The sequence below is a fragment of the Phoxinus phoxinus genome (genome assembly GCF_949152265.1).
Source record: "Phoxinus phoxinus genome assembly, chromosome: 2".
NCBI lineage: Eukaryota > Metazoa > Chordata > Actinopteri > Cypriniformes > Leuciscidae > Phoxinus > Phoxinus phoxinus.
In genome coordinates this window covers 27,056,467-27,073,273 of record NC_136877.1, presented here as the reverse complement: position 1 = coordinate 27,073,273, position 16,807 = coordinate 27,056,467, and the positions used below count along the sequence as shown (strand labels likewise).

Here is a 16,807-nt window from a genome sequence, read left to right as displayed (position 1 = left end):
CATACAGAGTTCGTAGTAGCTCTTGGGAGAAAGCATAGAAGTCCTCAACTCCCCCAACATATTTGAGGCATGTTTCAGTGCATCCATCAGCTTGTTCTTGTCCTGGATGAAGGAATATAAATGCTCATAAACAGAGTAAGGGTGAAGTTTTCACATTGCCATGAGAAACACCTTAAGGTAATCATGTTTTATTTTCCAATTTGTTCAAATCAAGAGACATCACACTGCTATGGCCCTGGGATGCAGGTTAGCAGCGTGTTGTAAACTGCATGTACTTAACTCACCAGGCAGCGCTTCATTTGAAATGACTGAACCTTGACTGCCTGCACAGCTTCATCCAACAGCTTCTCCTGCTCATCCTGGGGCGACTGCTGTGTGGTCGGCTGGAATAAACAGGCGCAGTCAAACAATCTAACTAGGATGTGATGTCTCCAACCTTTAAATTATTAAAAAAAGGTTTTGCCGATTTTTTTTCCAAAATCAAAATTTTAGCAACATTTGTATGTCTTTCCAGTCAAAAGCTTGGATACAAAATTACTACCACTGTTTACATCTTAGAATATCTCATTATTAACTTTAATAGGTGTACCCAGTATTTTTTTGTTTTGTTTTAAAAAGCAATAGTCGCCCAGCTCATCCATTTAAGAAAAAATGTTTGCTTTCAAAACTACTTTCAAGCATTTAAGCTTAGACTTTTAGATCAAAAGTGTTTTAAGATCATGAGAAACAAATTCAGTTAAGTGCATCTAAACTTTAGATGGTAGACTTTATTTACATAACCATTACATTTACGTTCAGAAGTTGAACATATTGGGAAATATTATTACAATTTAAAATAAATATTTTCTATTTTAATATGTTTTAAAATGCAATTCATTTCTGACATGGCAGAGCTGAATTTTCAGTGTCACATGATCCTTCAGAAATCATTCCATTATGCTGATTTGGTGCTCAATGGGGGAGGGGGGGTAATAATAATCAAATTATTAATATAAGTGTTACATAGCAGTTCAAGACACTTAATATAAAGTGTCACCAATATTTCTTATTATCAATGTTGAAAACGGTTGTGCTGCTTAAAGCTGCAGTCCGTAGTTTTTCCTCTTTGTCGCCATCTCTGCTAGAAATCCGCAATTGCAGTAATTCGCGGGATTAACAACTTTACGTGGGTTATGCCTACGTAACATGAATGCAATGTTTTGAGGAGAACATGTGGCTGTCAGTCACCGCGCCGGTGTGGATACTGCCATTCGGAATCACAGATTCTACTTTTTGGAAGTATGACCAACATAAGAGTTTTCACTGGAAAATGTAATCTGAACAAGTAACATCCACTTATGTTCTGACCAACTAAGGGGGGAAAGCATTGCAGTAAATCACGCTGATTAAATCTAACGATCGCTTATCATATCACATCAAACCGGGCAAATTATACTTTGTTCTCAAATTGTTCATATTAACAACATTAGTATTGTGTGACTTCATTTAATGCCCTTCCGATATTTATCCTTGTTTTCGCATGGGCCCGGTTGCAGTCTCTTTTTTCTGTAGCCACTCCGAAGTCCAAAGTCTTTTGCATTTTACAGTTGTCACTGGTGATTGTCATTTGAACCTTTCTGGATCCGCCATCAAATTGGTAAGTTTAATTATATCAAGTGCTGTGAGAAAAGGCTATAAATCTCCACCTCCAACATCCTCCCACGCAACATAGCCAACTAGCCGAGACTCCTTTATGTGTACAGATGTGACGTGACGACGCAAAGATGCTTGAATTTCCAGCGGAAACCCACCAGTACCACTGGAATTAAAAACATGATTACAAGCTTAACGTTTTGAATCGAGTTAAGGCCAGCATATGGTTTTGAACACTGGCTGGTTATGTACTTGCTCAAAAAATTATTTTAGATCATTTTTAACCCAAAAAAGTTATGGAATGTAGCTTTAATATTTTTGTGGAAACCGTGATACATTTTTTTCAAGGTTCTTTGAAGGATAGAAAGTTCAAAACAGCATTTAATCGAAATAGAAATCTTTTGCAACATTATGCATGTCTTTATTCAATGTCACTTTTGATCAATTTAATGTGTCTGTTGAATGCTGAAACAAATCTTACTATCCCACAACTTTCAAACAGTAGTGCAAGTATATATGTATGAAGGACACTTTCACATATACACTATTGTTCTAAAGTTTAATTTCAAGTGCTGTAGCAGGTCATTTTAGGTGATTTTTAATCACATTCCAGCCTTGTATATTTCAACTAATTTGTCCTGCGGCAAGACAAATTTATTTTTAACGGTACAAATATTCTAGAAATAGTCACAAAAAAAGTGCATAATTGTAAATTAATTGAAATGAAAAATAATGTTTAAAAATGAAGTATGTGAATTATAAGCAGAACATTGCTGTTACCGTTTTAAATGGCATGCCTAATTCAGCTTAATTGTCATATGGCACATTTTTTGCAAATAAAAGTTCAGAAAGTAACTGTATAACTTCAAGAATTTAAACAGTGATGCTATATTAATCTGTTGATGTGTCTAATAAATGTCTGTAAATGAGATTGTCAGTGCATAAATAACTACATAATTGAAGTGTCAGTGGCTTGCGGGCTGGGATGACAATCTACAGCCACCTCTCCATTTCCTCATAAGCCCAAACGACCCATCGTTAGTGAGAGTAACAGACAGTTACACTTGACATGAATAGCAATTTTGAAAGAGTTATGATTAACAGTAAACATAAGATATTATGATCTGGTTTGAACCGAATGAATGAACCCGTGACTAAACCGCATTGAAGCTCATGTTATGCACACTAAAACCATTGCTATTATTCAAATGTATGTAATGCACATGCAATAAAAAAAGCTGCATATAAACGTATCTAAGATATCTGATTACAATAAATAAAACAAATGCCTATATAAACATAACTGTTATGAAGTAACAAGGCTAATGCTAGTGGATAAGACGTACAAATTAGCCTATTTGTAGAAAATCTGTGGATTGTAATGACAGCAAAACATGATGGCTGCAAGTTCACTACACCTGCAGGGCGAATGTTAAATCGCTGGTAGAATAACACAAGACAGAAGAAATAAACGAGAATAATTAGGTGTATAGGCCTCCGCATCTCAAATGCTAATGCTAACGGCTATCTTCACAGACGCAAAACAGAGAATCAACAGATCTCAGTGCCTCTCTGACACTATGCCAGCTATAAACAACATAACGGAGCATACAAAGAGTCCAGCAGACAGTCTATGCATACGATGATCCTAATATCTTACCATGATTATCAGATATGTTAGAGGAAACACTGGATGACCCCCCTGTGAATGTGTCGTGTCATGTGACTGCTGTTCCTGCTGTTCCGCCTCATGATGACGAGCACTGCCCGCACACAACACAACAAGCCCCGAGAGAGCTGTATTATTCCTCTCTAAAGCTCCGCAGAAACAACATTAATAATTAAAATACATTTATTCGCTATAAAATCAATAGCTGGCTCGTGTCATTACACAACAGAAGAAAAAGTCTATCAGAGTCAGAACAACATTACATTTGCATTTAATATAAAAAAAATATTGTATACTTCTTTTAGACATATATGGTATAATTTGTCGTATAATTTAAATTAGTTAAAGTTTATCAGTGTTTTACCCGACCGACGCTTTCCACGCCCATTTTCTTGATCCACCAATGGCCGGTCATGACGTCTATTTCTAGTGTGACACGTGTTTGTTTTCCCGCGAAATCAGCCTGTCTCTTTGCGAAGTCTTGTAAAGGATACTGCTGTGTTGCGGTGGTGAGAGGATCGAACAACTTTACAAATGGATAAAGAGTTGTTTAGTAAGCTTGCTTCGAAGATCGGTATAACAGCTGTTAAAGTATTGAGGTAAGTGTTGCAATATATTAGCCACTCGTTTTGGGACGACATGGTTCAGTCAGAACAGTGATCATGTCAATATAACAACAGAACTAATTCGGATTCATTTTCAGCCAAGCAGAAGAGTACATGCGCTTATCCCAAGTGAAATGTGTTGGACTGGGTTCTGTGACTGCCACCAGTAAGGCCCTTATTTGCCTTGATTTGGCAGCGACTTCAATGAAATTTCCTGTAGACAAGGCAAGATCTTTCCCTTAATGTTTGTTGTGATGTGTAACATAAGCGTAACGTTATGCATGTCCAGACATATACATGCACACTTAAGTATGTTGTTATCTAATATGCATATGCGTGAGTATTCGGTCAAGTAGACTTTTTTTTTTTTTTGCATCCTCACACATTTATTTGTCTATTCACTTTAATATCTACTAACAACACTGTCCAATAGTGGCCATGTATGCTTCTTTTTTTCTCTCTCTTTCCCCCTGAAAGTCATGAAAATGACCACCAGTATCATTCCGTCTAAAATCATGTGTAATAAAGTAGCTTTCTGCTTGAAAATTATCATTATTATTATTAATTAGGGCCCGAGCACCGATGGTGTGAGGACCCTCTTGGAATTGCTCTGTTTATTATTATTATTAGGGCCCGAGCACCGATGGTGCGAGGACACTATTGGAATTGCTCTGTTTATTATTATTATTAGGGCCCGAGCACCGATGGTGTGAGGACCCTCTTGGAATTGCTCTGTTTATTATTATTATTATTATTAGGGCCCGAGCACCGATGGTGTGAGGACCCTCTTGGAATTGCTCTGTTTATTATTATTATTATTATTATTATTATTATTATTATTATTATTCTTCTCCGCATTTAATCGCATTTTTGAGGGCCTAAACATGCACGAAAACTCACGAAAATTTGCACACGCGTCAGAACCGGCGAAAATTGACATCTGATATGCGTTTCAGAATTGGGCGGGGCAAAATGGCTCGATAGCGCCACCTATAAATGTTCAACGGAGTGCGCCTCCCGCTACGTTTCACGTACGTGTACGAAATTCGGTACATACATGTAATGACCCAATACCTACAAAAAAGTCTCTTGGAGCATAGCCTTAAACACAACAGGAAGTCAGCCATTTTGAACTTCCTCTCTGATTTTTGTGCAGTTTTTGCCATTTTCAGGCCTCGTACTTTAACGAACTCCTCCTACAGTTTTAATCTGATCATCTTCAAATTTGGTGAGTGTAATCTTAAGGCCTTTGCGACGTTAAATTGCGAAGATCTAGAGTTTTCGTCGAAGGGCGTGTCCTCGGCGGCCTGACAAATTTTGATGTTTCGCCTTGAAACAGGAAGTTGCTGTAACTCAGGCAAACAATGTCCATTCTGCCCCAAACTTCACACGGTTGATAAGAGTTCTGTCCTGAACACATGAACATGCTCAAATTCAGTTACAGTCATAGCGCCACCTGCTGGCAACAGGAAGTGACATGTTTAACACTGTTTTGGACTCCTAATAACATATAAAAATTTGCCAGCAAGTGCTTAACATGTTAACAACATACTAGAAACATGCTAAAACATGCTAGCAAACATTAGCTAAGTGCTAAAGCATGCTATTACTGCAATTAAATAGGAATTTGCTGTAACTCAGGCATTGAATGTCCAATCTGCCCCAAACTTCACACGGTTGATAAGCGTTCTGTCCTGAACACATGACCATGCTCAAATTCAGTTACAGTCATAGCGCCACCTGCTGGCATCAGGAAGTGACATGTTTAACACTGTTTTGGACTCCTAATAACATACAAAAAAGTGCCAGCAAGTGTTAAACATGTTAACAACATACTAGAAACATGCTAAAACATGCTAGCAAACATTAGCTAGGTGCTAAATCATGCTATTAATGCAATTAAATAGGAATTTGCTGTAACTCAGGCATTGGATGTTTAATCTGCCCCAAACTTCACACGGTTGAATATTCTCATGTTTAACACATTTACATGAGAATATTCAGTTATAGTAATAGCGCCACCTGCTGGCAACAGGAAGTGACATGTTTAACACTGTTTTGGACTCCTAATAACATACAAAAAAGTGCCAGCAAGTGTTAAACATGTTAACAACATACTAGAAACATGCTAAAACATGCTAGCAAACATTAGCTAGGTGCTAAATCATGCTATTAATGCAATTAAATAGGAATTTGCTGTAACTCAGGTATTGGATGTTTAATCTGCCCCAAACTTCACACGGTTGAATATTCTCATGTTTAACACATTTACATGAGAATATTCAGTTATAGTAATAGCGCCACCTGCTGGCAACAGGAAGTGACATGTTTAACACTGTTTTGGACTCCTAATAACATACAAAAAAGTGCCAGCAAGTGTTAAACATGTTAACAACATACTAGAAACATGCTAAAACATGCTAGCAAACATTAGCTACGTGCTAAATCATGCTATTAATGCAATTAAATAGGAATTTGCTGTAACTCAGGCATTGGATGTTTAATCTGCCCCAAACTTCACACGGTTGAATATTCTTATGTTTAACACATTTACATGAGAATATTCAGTTATAGTAATAGCGCCACCTACTGGCAACAGGAAATGACATGTTTAACACCGTGATGCTGTACTAGCAACATATTAAATATGCCATTGAGTTATATACATGTTAGAAACATGTTAAAACATGCTAGCAATTCTTAGCTAAGTGCTAAAGCACGCTAATGCAATGAAAGAGGAAGTTGTTGTTACTAAAGAAGGCAATGTCCAATCTTTCCCAAACTTTACACGTTTGATAAGAGTCCTGTCCTGAACACATCTACATGACACTTTTCAGTTATAGTAATAGCGCCACCTACTGGCAACAGGAAGTGACATGTTTAACACTGTGATGCAGTACTAGCAACATATTAAATATGCCATTGAGTTATATACATGGTAGAAACATGTTAAAACATGCTAGCAATTATTAGCTAAGTGCTAAAGCACGCTAATGCAATGAAAGAGGAAGTTGGTGTTACTGAAGAAGGCAATGTCCAATCTGCCCCAAACTTCACACGTTTGATAAGAGTCCTGCCCTGAACACATCTACGTGACAATTTTAAGTTAAAGTAATAGCGCCACCTACTGTCGACAGGAAGTGACACGTTTTACACTGTGATGCATTACTAGAGACATATTTAATATGCCATTGAGTTCTAAACATGCTAGAAACATGCTAAAACATGCTAGCAACACTTATCTGAGTGATAACGCATGCTATTATACCCATAATAAAGGACATTTTTGTAACTGACTTTGACATACTCCTCCTATTTTTACCTACTTAAATGCACATTGCCCACCGTGCTCTGTCTTCCTAAAGCCACCGGGTGGCGGTGGCACGGGTGCGAGGGCCCTTTCATCGCTGCTTGCAGCTTTAATTAGGGCCCAAGCCTTGAAAAGGCGAAGGCCCTATTGTTTTCCTTCGGATTATTATTATTATTATTATTATTATTATTATTATTATTATTATTATTATTATTATTTTTCTTACGACTATTCGGGCACTTTTGGGTCTCTTAACGTGCTCAAAAACTCTTGAAACTTTGCACAAATGTCAGAACCCGCGGCCATTAGAGCCGGACTGAAGCTGGTACCCGGGCGTGGCAGGGGGGCTCGTCAGCGCCCCCTGGAACGCGGTCCGAAAACTTGGTCCATAAATCAAACACGCTTGCGTGTAATAATATGAAACTCGGTATACTTATAGATCTCATCGGTTCATATATCCTTCGTGCTCTGACTTTTTACCCCAGCCCAACAGGAAGTCGGCTATTTGGCGTAGTTTAAAAAACACATGCAATGGAATTTAAAATACTCCTCCTAGAAAATTCAACCAATCACCATGAAACTCGGTGTGCATGAAGTCAAGACATGGAGGATGAAAAATTGCCAGGGGATTTTTGATATCTCGAACGGTTTGGCCGTGGCGAGGAAACGAATTTATGGCGAATATTGGAAACAGGAAGTGTGTTATAACATCCTCATACATTAATTGATCTGGATGAAACTTCAGCAGTGTGTTCGCTGTAAGAGGCCGATCACATGGATGTGACTATTGTGAGTCAAAGTTATAGCGCCACCAACTGGCAGCAGGAAGTGTGTCACTTTCAAAATGCTTTAAAATCACCCTCTTATTTTTACCCGATTTGCTTTAAACTTTATGTGTATAATGTAAACACACGGCAGATGTGGACCTGTGAAAGGATTATTGATATCTTAAATACTGTTGCCATGGCAACGCAGCAAACTTTAATATTCTTTTTTAAAGTTTTTGAGACTCTTAGCATGCTTGAAATTGCATGAAACTCGACAGACACTTAACATTTATTGCCTAGTACACTTGTGCAAAGTTTCAGAAACGGGCGTGGTAAGGGGCTCAGTAGCGCCACCTTTAGTCAAAAATGGGGTATTAGTTTTACCTACAGTAACAAAAATCGGTATTTATATTTATCTCCCCGAGCCGGACAACTTTCTCATTTACAGTCATTAGCTCCGACCAACAGGAAGTCAGATATTTTGGTTTGAATGTGATTTGATGGGAATTTTGCCAGTCTCTCTCAGTGTCTGTGTGTGTGAGAGAGGAGGGGGGGCTTTATTTTAACCCTTTCTCTGCTGTGTGGGACTTCTCGGGCACTTTTGGGGCCCTTAACGTGCTCGAAAACTCTTGAAACTTTGCACACAGGTCAGAACCTGCGGCCGGGCTGAAGCTGGTACCCGGGCGTGGCAGGGGGGCTCAACAGCGCCCCCTTTAACGGGGTCGGAAAACTTGGTCCATATATCAAACTGAATATTGCATGAATTAGTATGAAACTCGGTACACATATAGATCTCATCGGGCCGAACAACTTTCGTGCTCTAAGTTTTACGCCAGCCCAACAGGAAGTCGGCTATTATGGGTTGTATGAAAACGCACGCCCCTGGAATTTTATATACTCCTCCAAGAAATTTAATTTGATCTTCACCAAACTCGGTCAGCATGAAGTCAAGACATTGAGGACGCTAAATTGCGGACGGATTTTTGATATCTCGAATGGTTTGGCTGTGGCACACACACAGACAGCCCCCCCCCCCCCCCCCTTTTCTGTGTGTGTTTGGAGGGGAGCAGAAAGACTCACACTGATACAAGCTCTAAAGCAGACTTCTTCTCGACAGTCAAAGCGGGGTTACGTTATTGCCCGTCGTGCACAGGAACCCGAAAGGCAACGGGGTGGCGGCTTTATATATATATATATATATATATATATATATATATATATATATATATATATAAATAAATATAGCTGCAAGCAGCGATGGAGGGCCCAAGCCGGTGGCAGCGCCAGCCCGGTGCCTTTAGTGTAACTAAAGGCACCAGGGTGGCGGTGCCACCGGCTTGGGCCCGTAATCGCTGCTTGCAGCTATATTTATTATTATTATTCTTCTTCTTCTTCTCCGCATTTAATTGCATTTTTGAGGGCCTAAACATGCACGAAAACTCACGAAAATTTGCACACGCGTCAGAACTGGCGAAAATTGACATCTGATATGCGTTTCAGAATTGGGCGGGGTAAAATGGCTCGATAGCGCCACCTATAAAGGTTCAACGGAGTGCGCCTCCCGCTACGTTTCACGTATGTGTACGAAATTCGGTACATACATGTAATGACCCAATACCTACAAAAAAGTCTCTTGAGGCATAGCCTTAAACACAACAGGAAGTCAGCCATTTTGAACTTCCTCTCTGATTTTTGTGCAGTTTTTGCCATTTTCAGGCCTCGTACTTTAACGAACTCCTCCTACAGTTTTAATCTGATCATCTTCAAATTTGGTGAGTGTAATCTTAAGGCCTTTGCGACGTTAAATTGCGAAGATCTAGAGTTTTCGTCGAAGGGCGTGTCCTCGGCGGCCTGACAAATTTTGATGTTTCGCCATGAAACAGGAAGTTGCTGTAACTCAGGCAAACAATGTCCAATCTGCCCCAAACTTCCCACGTTTGATAAGAGTTCTGCCCTGAACACATGACCATGCTCAAATTCAGTTACAGTCATAGCGCCACCTGCTGGCAACAGGAAGTGACATGTTTAACACTGTTTTGGACTCCTAATAACATATAAAAAATTGCCAGCAACTGCTTAACATGTTAACAACATACTAGAAACATGCTAAAATATGCTAGCAAACATTAGCTAAGTGCTAAAGCATGCTATTACTGCAATTAAATAGGAATTTGCTGTAACTCAGGCATTGAATGTCCAATCTGCCCCAAACTTCACTCGTTTGATAAGAGTTCTGTCCTGAACACATGACCATGCTCATATTCAGTTACAGTCATAGCGCCACCTGCTGGCAACAGGAAGTTACATGTTTAACACTATTTTGGACTCCTAATAACATACAAAAAAGTGCCAGCAAGTGTTAAACATGTGAACAACATACTAGAAACATGCTAAAACATGCTAGCAAACATTAGCTAGGTGCTAAATCATGCTATTAATGCAATTAAATAGGAATTTGCTGTAACTCAGGCATTGGATGTTTAATCTGCCCCAAACTTCACACGGTTGAATATTCTCATGTTTAACACATTTACATGAGAATATTCAGTTATAGTAATAGCGCCACCAACTGGCAACAGGAAGTGACATGTTTAACACTGTGATGCTTTACTAGCAACATATTAAATATGCCATTGAGTTATAAACATGTTAGAAACCTGTTAAAACATGCTAGCAATTCTTAGCTAAGTGCTAAAGCATGCTAATGCAATGAAAGGGGAAGTTGTTGTTACTAAAGAAGGCAATGTCCAATCTTTCCCAAACTTTACACGTTTGATAAGAGTCCTGTCCTGAACACATCTACATGACACTTTTCAGTTATAGTAATAGCGCCACCAACTGGCAACAGGAAGTGACATGTTTAACACTGTGATGCTGTACTAGCAACATATTAAATATGCCATTGAGTTATAAACATGTTAGAAACCTGTTAAAACATGCTAGCAATTCTTAGCTAAGTGCTAAAGCATGCTAATGCAATGAAAGAGGAAGTTGTTGTTACTAAAGAAGGCAATGTCCAATCTTTCCCAAACTTTACACGTTTGATAAGAGTCCTGTCCTGAACACATCTACATGACACTTTTCAGTTATAGTAATAGCGCCACCTACTGGCAACAGGAAGTGACATGTTTAACACTGTGATGCAGTACTAGCAACATATTAAATATGCCATTGAGTTATATACATGTTAGAAACCTGTTAAAACATGCTAGCAATTCTTAGCTAAGTGCTAAAGCACGCTAATGCAATGAAACAGGAAGTTGGTGTTACTGAAGAAGGCAATGTTCAATCTGCCCCAAACTTCACACGTTTGATAAGAGTCCTGCCCTGAACACATCTACATGACAATTTTAAGTTAAAGTAATAGCGCCACCTACTGTCGACAGGAAGTGACACGTTTTACACTGTGATGCATTACTAGCGACATATTTAATATGCCATTGAGTTCTAAACATGCTCAAACATGCTAGCAACACTTATCTGAGTTATAACGCATGCTATTATCCCCATAATCAAGGACATTTTTGTAACTGACTGACATACTCCTCCCATTTTTACCTACTTAAATGCACATCGCCCACCGTGCTCTGTCTTCCTAAAGCCACCGGGTGGCGGTGGCACGGGTGCGAGGGCCCTTTCATCGCTGCTTGCAGCTTTAATGATAATTATTATCTTAAAGAATTGGCCTATTCCTTTGTCCTGCCAAGACTATTTTTGCTATAATTGTTGTTCTTGCATTGTTCTTAAATGCACACAAATAATATTTAAACACTTTTTGCATCATTTAGAAATATTCTGTTTTCTTCATGAGTCACGGCTCATATAATATTAAGAATTGCTCATCCACTGTATAACTTTTGGAAGATTTTTTTTAAAATATATATCAGGGGCAAAATAAGGGTAGTGGAAACTGAGACGGCTGTATCGTTGTTGTTTTTAATCGATAGTTATTTTGCACAATAAACATTTGAATGGTTTACACAATATACTGTACATATCTAACATGTATTATATACGTAAAAAAAAAATATTCTTGCAATAAATGTACAAAAATATTCTTTTAATATTGTGCTGGATAGGAGTATGCCATCAAACTATCTGGCCTGAGTCCTAAGGTTTACTCCAGCAATTTGAAGTCTATGGAGTGCATGCTGGGCCTGCAGTCAAGCCTGGGTCTCAGAGATCTTGCAGTGCAGTATGGGTGTTTGGAAGCAGTTAAAGTGGCCTCTCAGATCCTTGAACGGTGAGACTTCACATACATCAGTGCAATCAGCTTGACTTGATTCTGAATGTCTTGATTTAAACTACATGTATTTGTTTAAGGTATGAGACCAGTTTACCCGCTGCTCAGCAACAAGACCTTGACCTGTCCAAGTCTCTCTTTACCACAGCAGCTCTATATGCAGCGTGCAAGTGAGTATTTTGGAGCCCTGAAATCTACTGTAATTACACATCATCACTGAGTCAAATAATGGATGGTTCAAAAATACTTGTTGATGGGATGATTAGGTGTTTGACACTCACATTATTGATGGGAGCTCAACTGCCTCTTGAAAACCTGATTAAGCTCTTCACAGTGTGGTCAAAGTACAGTGAGGCCATAAGTACTTTAACATGAGGGTATGAGAAGTGAATTACATACAGAGCTTACATACAGCATACAGATTGGAGCTGAATTTACATTTGGAAAGGTTGAATCTTGGATTGGCCATAACATGTTTGTTCCTTGTCCTTAGAGCTAGGTTATCTGCATATTAGTCTCTATGAAAGTGAGTGCTCGCATAAGGAATCCAGCCGTACTGAGACTGTGTGACTGTTGTGTTATTGCCATCCAACCAAAATCTGTTACTGTGCAATAATAAACTCAAGCTCCCAGATGGGTCAAAAGGATTTTATGCATGTCAACACTTCACAGAAATCTCAAAATCTAAACTGCACCTGATTTACATTTAATTATTGAAAATGGAAAAATAAATTGGTTCTGTCCTTCCTGTTTGAAGGTGCATGAAAATCAAAACTGACAGGAAATTAGCCTCTTCATCTGGAGCAAAGAAGGGCATCTTTGATCGGCTGTGCACTCAGTTCCAGAAATTTGGACAGGAGATCTGCAGTAAGTGTGACTCCTTCAAACAAAAGCTTTTTAGAAAATAACACATTGCCTAATTAAAGCGAATAAATGAGGTTTCGGTATGACTTTCATGTTTAACGAAGATGTGATTGAAGGTGCACAACTTTTAATCTTGTTTTTTTATTATAAAAGAAAAATATTACTTCAAAGAGATTTGGCAAGAAGAAACAGACATTTTCACTAGTTACCATGGCTACAGGCATATCACAATTAGACAATGTATATTTTTTTGTGTAGTTGAACATCAAAGATCAGCATGTTTTTTTATTCTCAAGTACATATTGAAGTTGTGATATTAAGCAGACTGACTCTAATATCTCTCTCTGTACCCTTAGAAGAGGCTTCATCTGTGAAGAAACCAATCAAAATGGCTCAAAAGAGGCAGAAGTCTCTCACTGAAATGTTAGAAACGCCAGAAGATGGTAAGAAATCCACTAGCTCGTCACAATAACTAATAATGGCAAATTATACCCATCAGCTGCCATTATGTGCAGTGGATGATTATCAATGTAACCTTTTCTGTTCTTAAATGGATACTTCACCGATTAGCATTAAGCTTTGTATCAGTAGAAACCCGGTAGTATTTTCGAATGACCGTGCTTCCCTTCCTCATGTCCCCCTTAAATGAGAGATTTCTGTATTTTTTGTCTGGAAAAAATCCTCAGATGACGCAAAAAAATTAATTTTGCGTCATCGGCGGATTTTCTGGCCAGAGGCTAAAAACTACAGCCAGTAGTAAATGGTAAATGGACTGCAGTTATATAGCACTTTAACAGACCCATGGCCACCAAAGCGCTTTACATATTGCCTCACATTCACGCATTCACACATCGACTAGTATGAGCTAGTGCCGCATGTTTTCAACCCGCCCATAGTGGGTGGGATCTCACTCACAGAATGTACAAATAGTGTCAGCCATCTTTTTTTTTAAAGTTAAGCTAACAGGCTCTTGCTCTGTGGATAAAGCGGAGTAGTAGGGGTGACCATACGTCCTCTTTTTTTTTTCCGGACATGTACGCTGTCAACGTGCCAGCGGCGTTTTCTGATCTATATCCTCTGTTTTTTGTGAGGACCTGTGCCATATGCATGTCCTGCAGCACAAAGAGGGCCCTCTGGTTGAAGTTTTCTATTTTCTAACAGGCGCACTAGAGCTGCAAGATTCTGGATAAATTTGTTAAAGGGGTCATGACATGAGAAACCAAATTTGCCTTGATCTTTTGGTATATAAGAGGTCTTTGTACCATTAAAACGTCCTGCAAGTTTCATAGCTTAAGACGTCCTCCCCATTATAAACGAATCATTTATTTAATCAAGCTCTAAATACAGCTCGTTCTGGATCCACGGTAAGAAGTGACGTCACGGTACGAAGTGACGTACCAGCGTTTGCATATGACCGCCTCCAGCACAAGACAACTACGCTTTAAGCGCAAGACAACTACGCTCATTTCGTATCGTTGTCGCGCCTGCGCGCCTCACAAGTGTTCAGTCGACGGACAGCGAGTGGGTCTGCTCTGTGTACAGGGAAAGTACGATGCCGCAGATGTGCTGTTCCTGGCTGTGGACAAACAACATCTTTGAATACGCTGCAGAAAGATCCAGACGTCAGGGGAAAATGGATGCACTTTATTTTTTGCGGACGTCTCAGTCAAGGCAGTGTTAATTTAAGCGTTTGTTCTGTACATTTGAAGGATGACTGTTTTGAGCTTTGCCAGAAAACTGTTGCTCAAAGATAAGTCTGTGCCGACTATTCTGGGCTCAACATCGACGACGCAAACTGTAAGTAATGTATTTAAAACTTTAAACTACTTTTTAAATACGCTGAAAGATCCAGTCGTCAGGGAAAAATGGATGCACTTTATTTTTTGCGGACGTCCCAGTCACGGCAGTGTTCTATACATTTAAGGATGACTGTTTTGAGGAAAAAATCCCAATATGATGCTGGCTTTGCCAGAAAACTGTTGCTCAAAGATAAGTCCGTGCCGACTCTTCTGGGCTCAATAACGACGACGCAAACTTACTTTTTACCATGGCTAATATAAACACATTTGTATAAGAGAATCTTGAAAATATGTCGCCTTTCTAGTAGGCCTACATGTGATAGAAAATCAAAAATGTTGCCTTTATCAATGCTGCATCTTCAAAGATGGCCTGTCTGTGCATGCATTTTTGTCCGTGGTACACCCTATCATTTCATTGGAATTAGTTAAATAATGTTAAACTGTTAGCAAATTAAGCTATAGGATAATTATGCAACAATAATCCGTTTTCAAGTGTCTCGGGTTAATTTTTTTTTATTAATTCAAAATAGTTTCCCTTTCCATGTGGACACGGGCTGATCCAGTCTTCGTTGTTGTGGTGATGCTTCATTTTGTGGTGGTTCCTCATCTGATTCCGGCTCAAACATAATAAGGTTTTATCATTGCAAGAGCCATCGCTTCGCATGCATCACTCGCTATTAAACAGTTGCGCCGAATCCGCAAACCTTCTGGCTGGGGGCGTTAATAATTGATGCATAGGCACTGACGTTAGCCAATCATAACAGTGGGCGTTAACACTGAACTCTTAAAGGGGAAACACCCCCAAAACAGACTGTTTGAATCAGAGGATGAGAAACAGGGTGGGAAAAGGTCATAAATCACTACATTTTAAAAGTTTTTTGTAAAAAAAAAACTATAGTAATACTATAATTGCACCTAAGGGAACATAATAATAAAATAAAAAAAAACATGTCATGACCCCTTTAATCTGGCAAAATCTGGCAAATTAATTTCTGTAGTCTATTTAAAATGTCTAAATAATCTGAATTATTATTATTATTTTTTTTACTTGGTTTGAATGAATGATTCAATGACTCATAAATACTTGACTTGTTTCATTACTGGATAAATAAGCATTTTTTAATTAATCTCTTGTATGAATGATAAAACGGCGTCTTTTCAGTTTCGAGTCAACTAGTAGCCTAGTTGTATCATTTCTTCCGATACTGGCCTCTGTAACCAGTAGGCGTGGCCTCGTAGGGCAGCGAAGCAAGTGCATTCTGGGAGTTAGCTTTCATCCACATGAGCCACAAATACATTTTCTGGCTTTTCTCAGTCTAGAAGGCACCAACTTCTAAAATAATTTCACATTTCTACTACATAAATAACCCAATTTAAATACACATTCATCTTTCCAGCGGTGAAGTATCCCTTTTAAGAATGTCTTCAACCTGTGGGGGAAAAAATCAAGTTCTTAGAGCAATAAGACTAATAATGAATACTTCTAGATGTACAGTAATATCTAATAGTAGACAGAACATATCTGTCATGTTTGATAATAAATGTAATTGTCTTTCTGGGTTTTTTTTTTTTCCAGATGGGAATATTGCAACATCTCCTAAGCAAGAGCGAGTTGAAAAGACAGAGGAGGAAGAGACACAAATGTATGAGGAGTGGAAAAGAAAAATCCTTGAAAATGCATTAAAAGCAAAGGCTGTAGATTCTTGAAGGTTTTAAGTTTCCCATTTATTGAATTATGGCTCTGCATAATGTCAGCAGGAACTTTTGAGTTGGATTTAATACTCTACCAAGAGAAGTTGCCTGCCCCTCTCTGGCTTGTGTGAAATTGTTTCATCCACATACAGACAGAGGAATTGAGGCACTTTTTTTTTATCATGGTTTTATTTTATTGCCATTTGTCAGGTCAAAGATAGTTACT

At 38.7% G+C, this 16,807-nt stretch overlaps 2 protein-coding genes across 2 annotated transcripts in view; one reads left to right on the top strand and one right to left on the bottom strand.

The window, feature by feature from the left end:
* vps35 (VPS35 retromer complex component) overlaps positions 1-3,694 on the bottom strand; it is a 29,200-nt gene extending 25,506 nt beyond the window's left edge. The window contains exons 1-4 of the mRNA XM_079585796.1: positions 3,666-3,694; positions 3,293-3,395; positions 285-383; positions 6-102 (exon numbers count right to left, since the gene is read on the bottom strand). Of these exons, the coding sequence (XP_079441922.1) occupies positions 6-102; positions 285-383; positions 3,293-3,295 (199 nt within the window). The 5' untranslated portion in view covers positions 3,296-3,395; positions 3,666-3,694. The remainder of the gene's footprint in view (positions 1-5; positions 103-284; positions 384-3,292; positions 3,396-3,665) is intronic.
* A 9-nt stretch (positions 3,695-3,703) lies between these two features.
* Positions 3,704-16,602, top strand: orc6 (origin recognition complex, subunit 6). Its single transcript, XM_079585809.1, has 7 exons — positions 3,704-3,900; positions 4,005-4,131; positions 12,063-12,226; positions 12,307-12,396; positions 12,984-13,093; positions 13,447-13,533; positions 16,466-16,602. The coding sequence occupies exons 1-7, from the start codon at positions 3,836-3,838 to the stop codon at positions 16,594-16,596; spliced, it is 774 nt and encodes a 257-aa protein (XP_079441935.1). The 5' UTR covers positions 3,704-3,835; the 3' UTR covers positions 16,597-16,602.
* Positions 16,603-16,807: the final 205 nt, after the last annotated feature.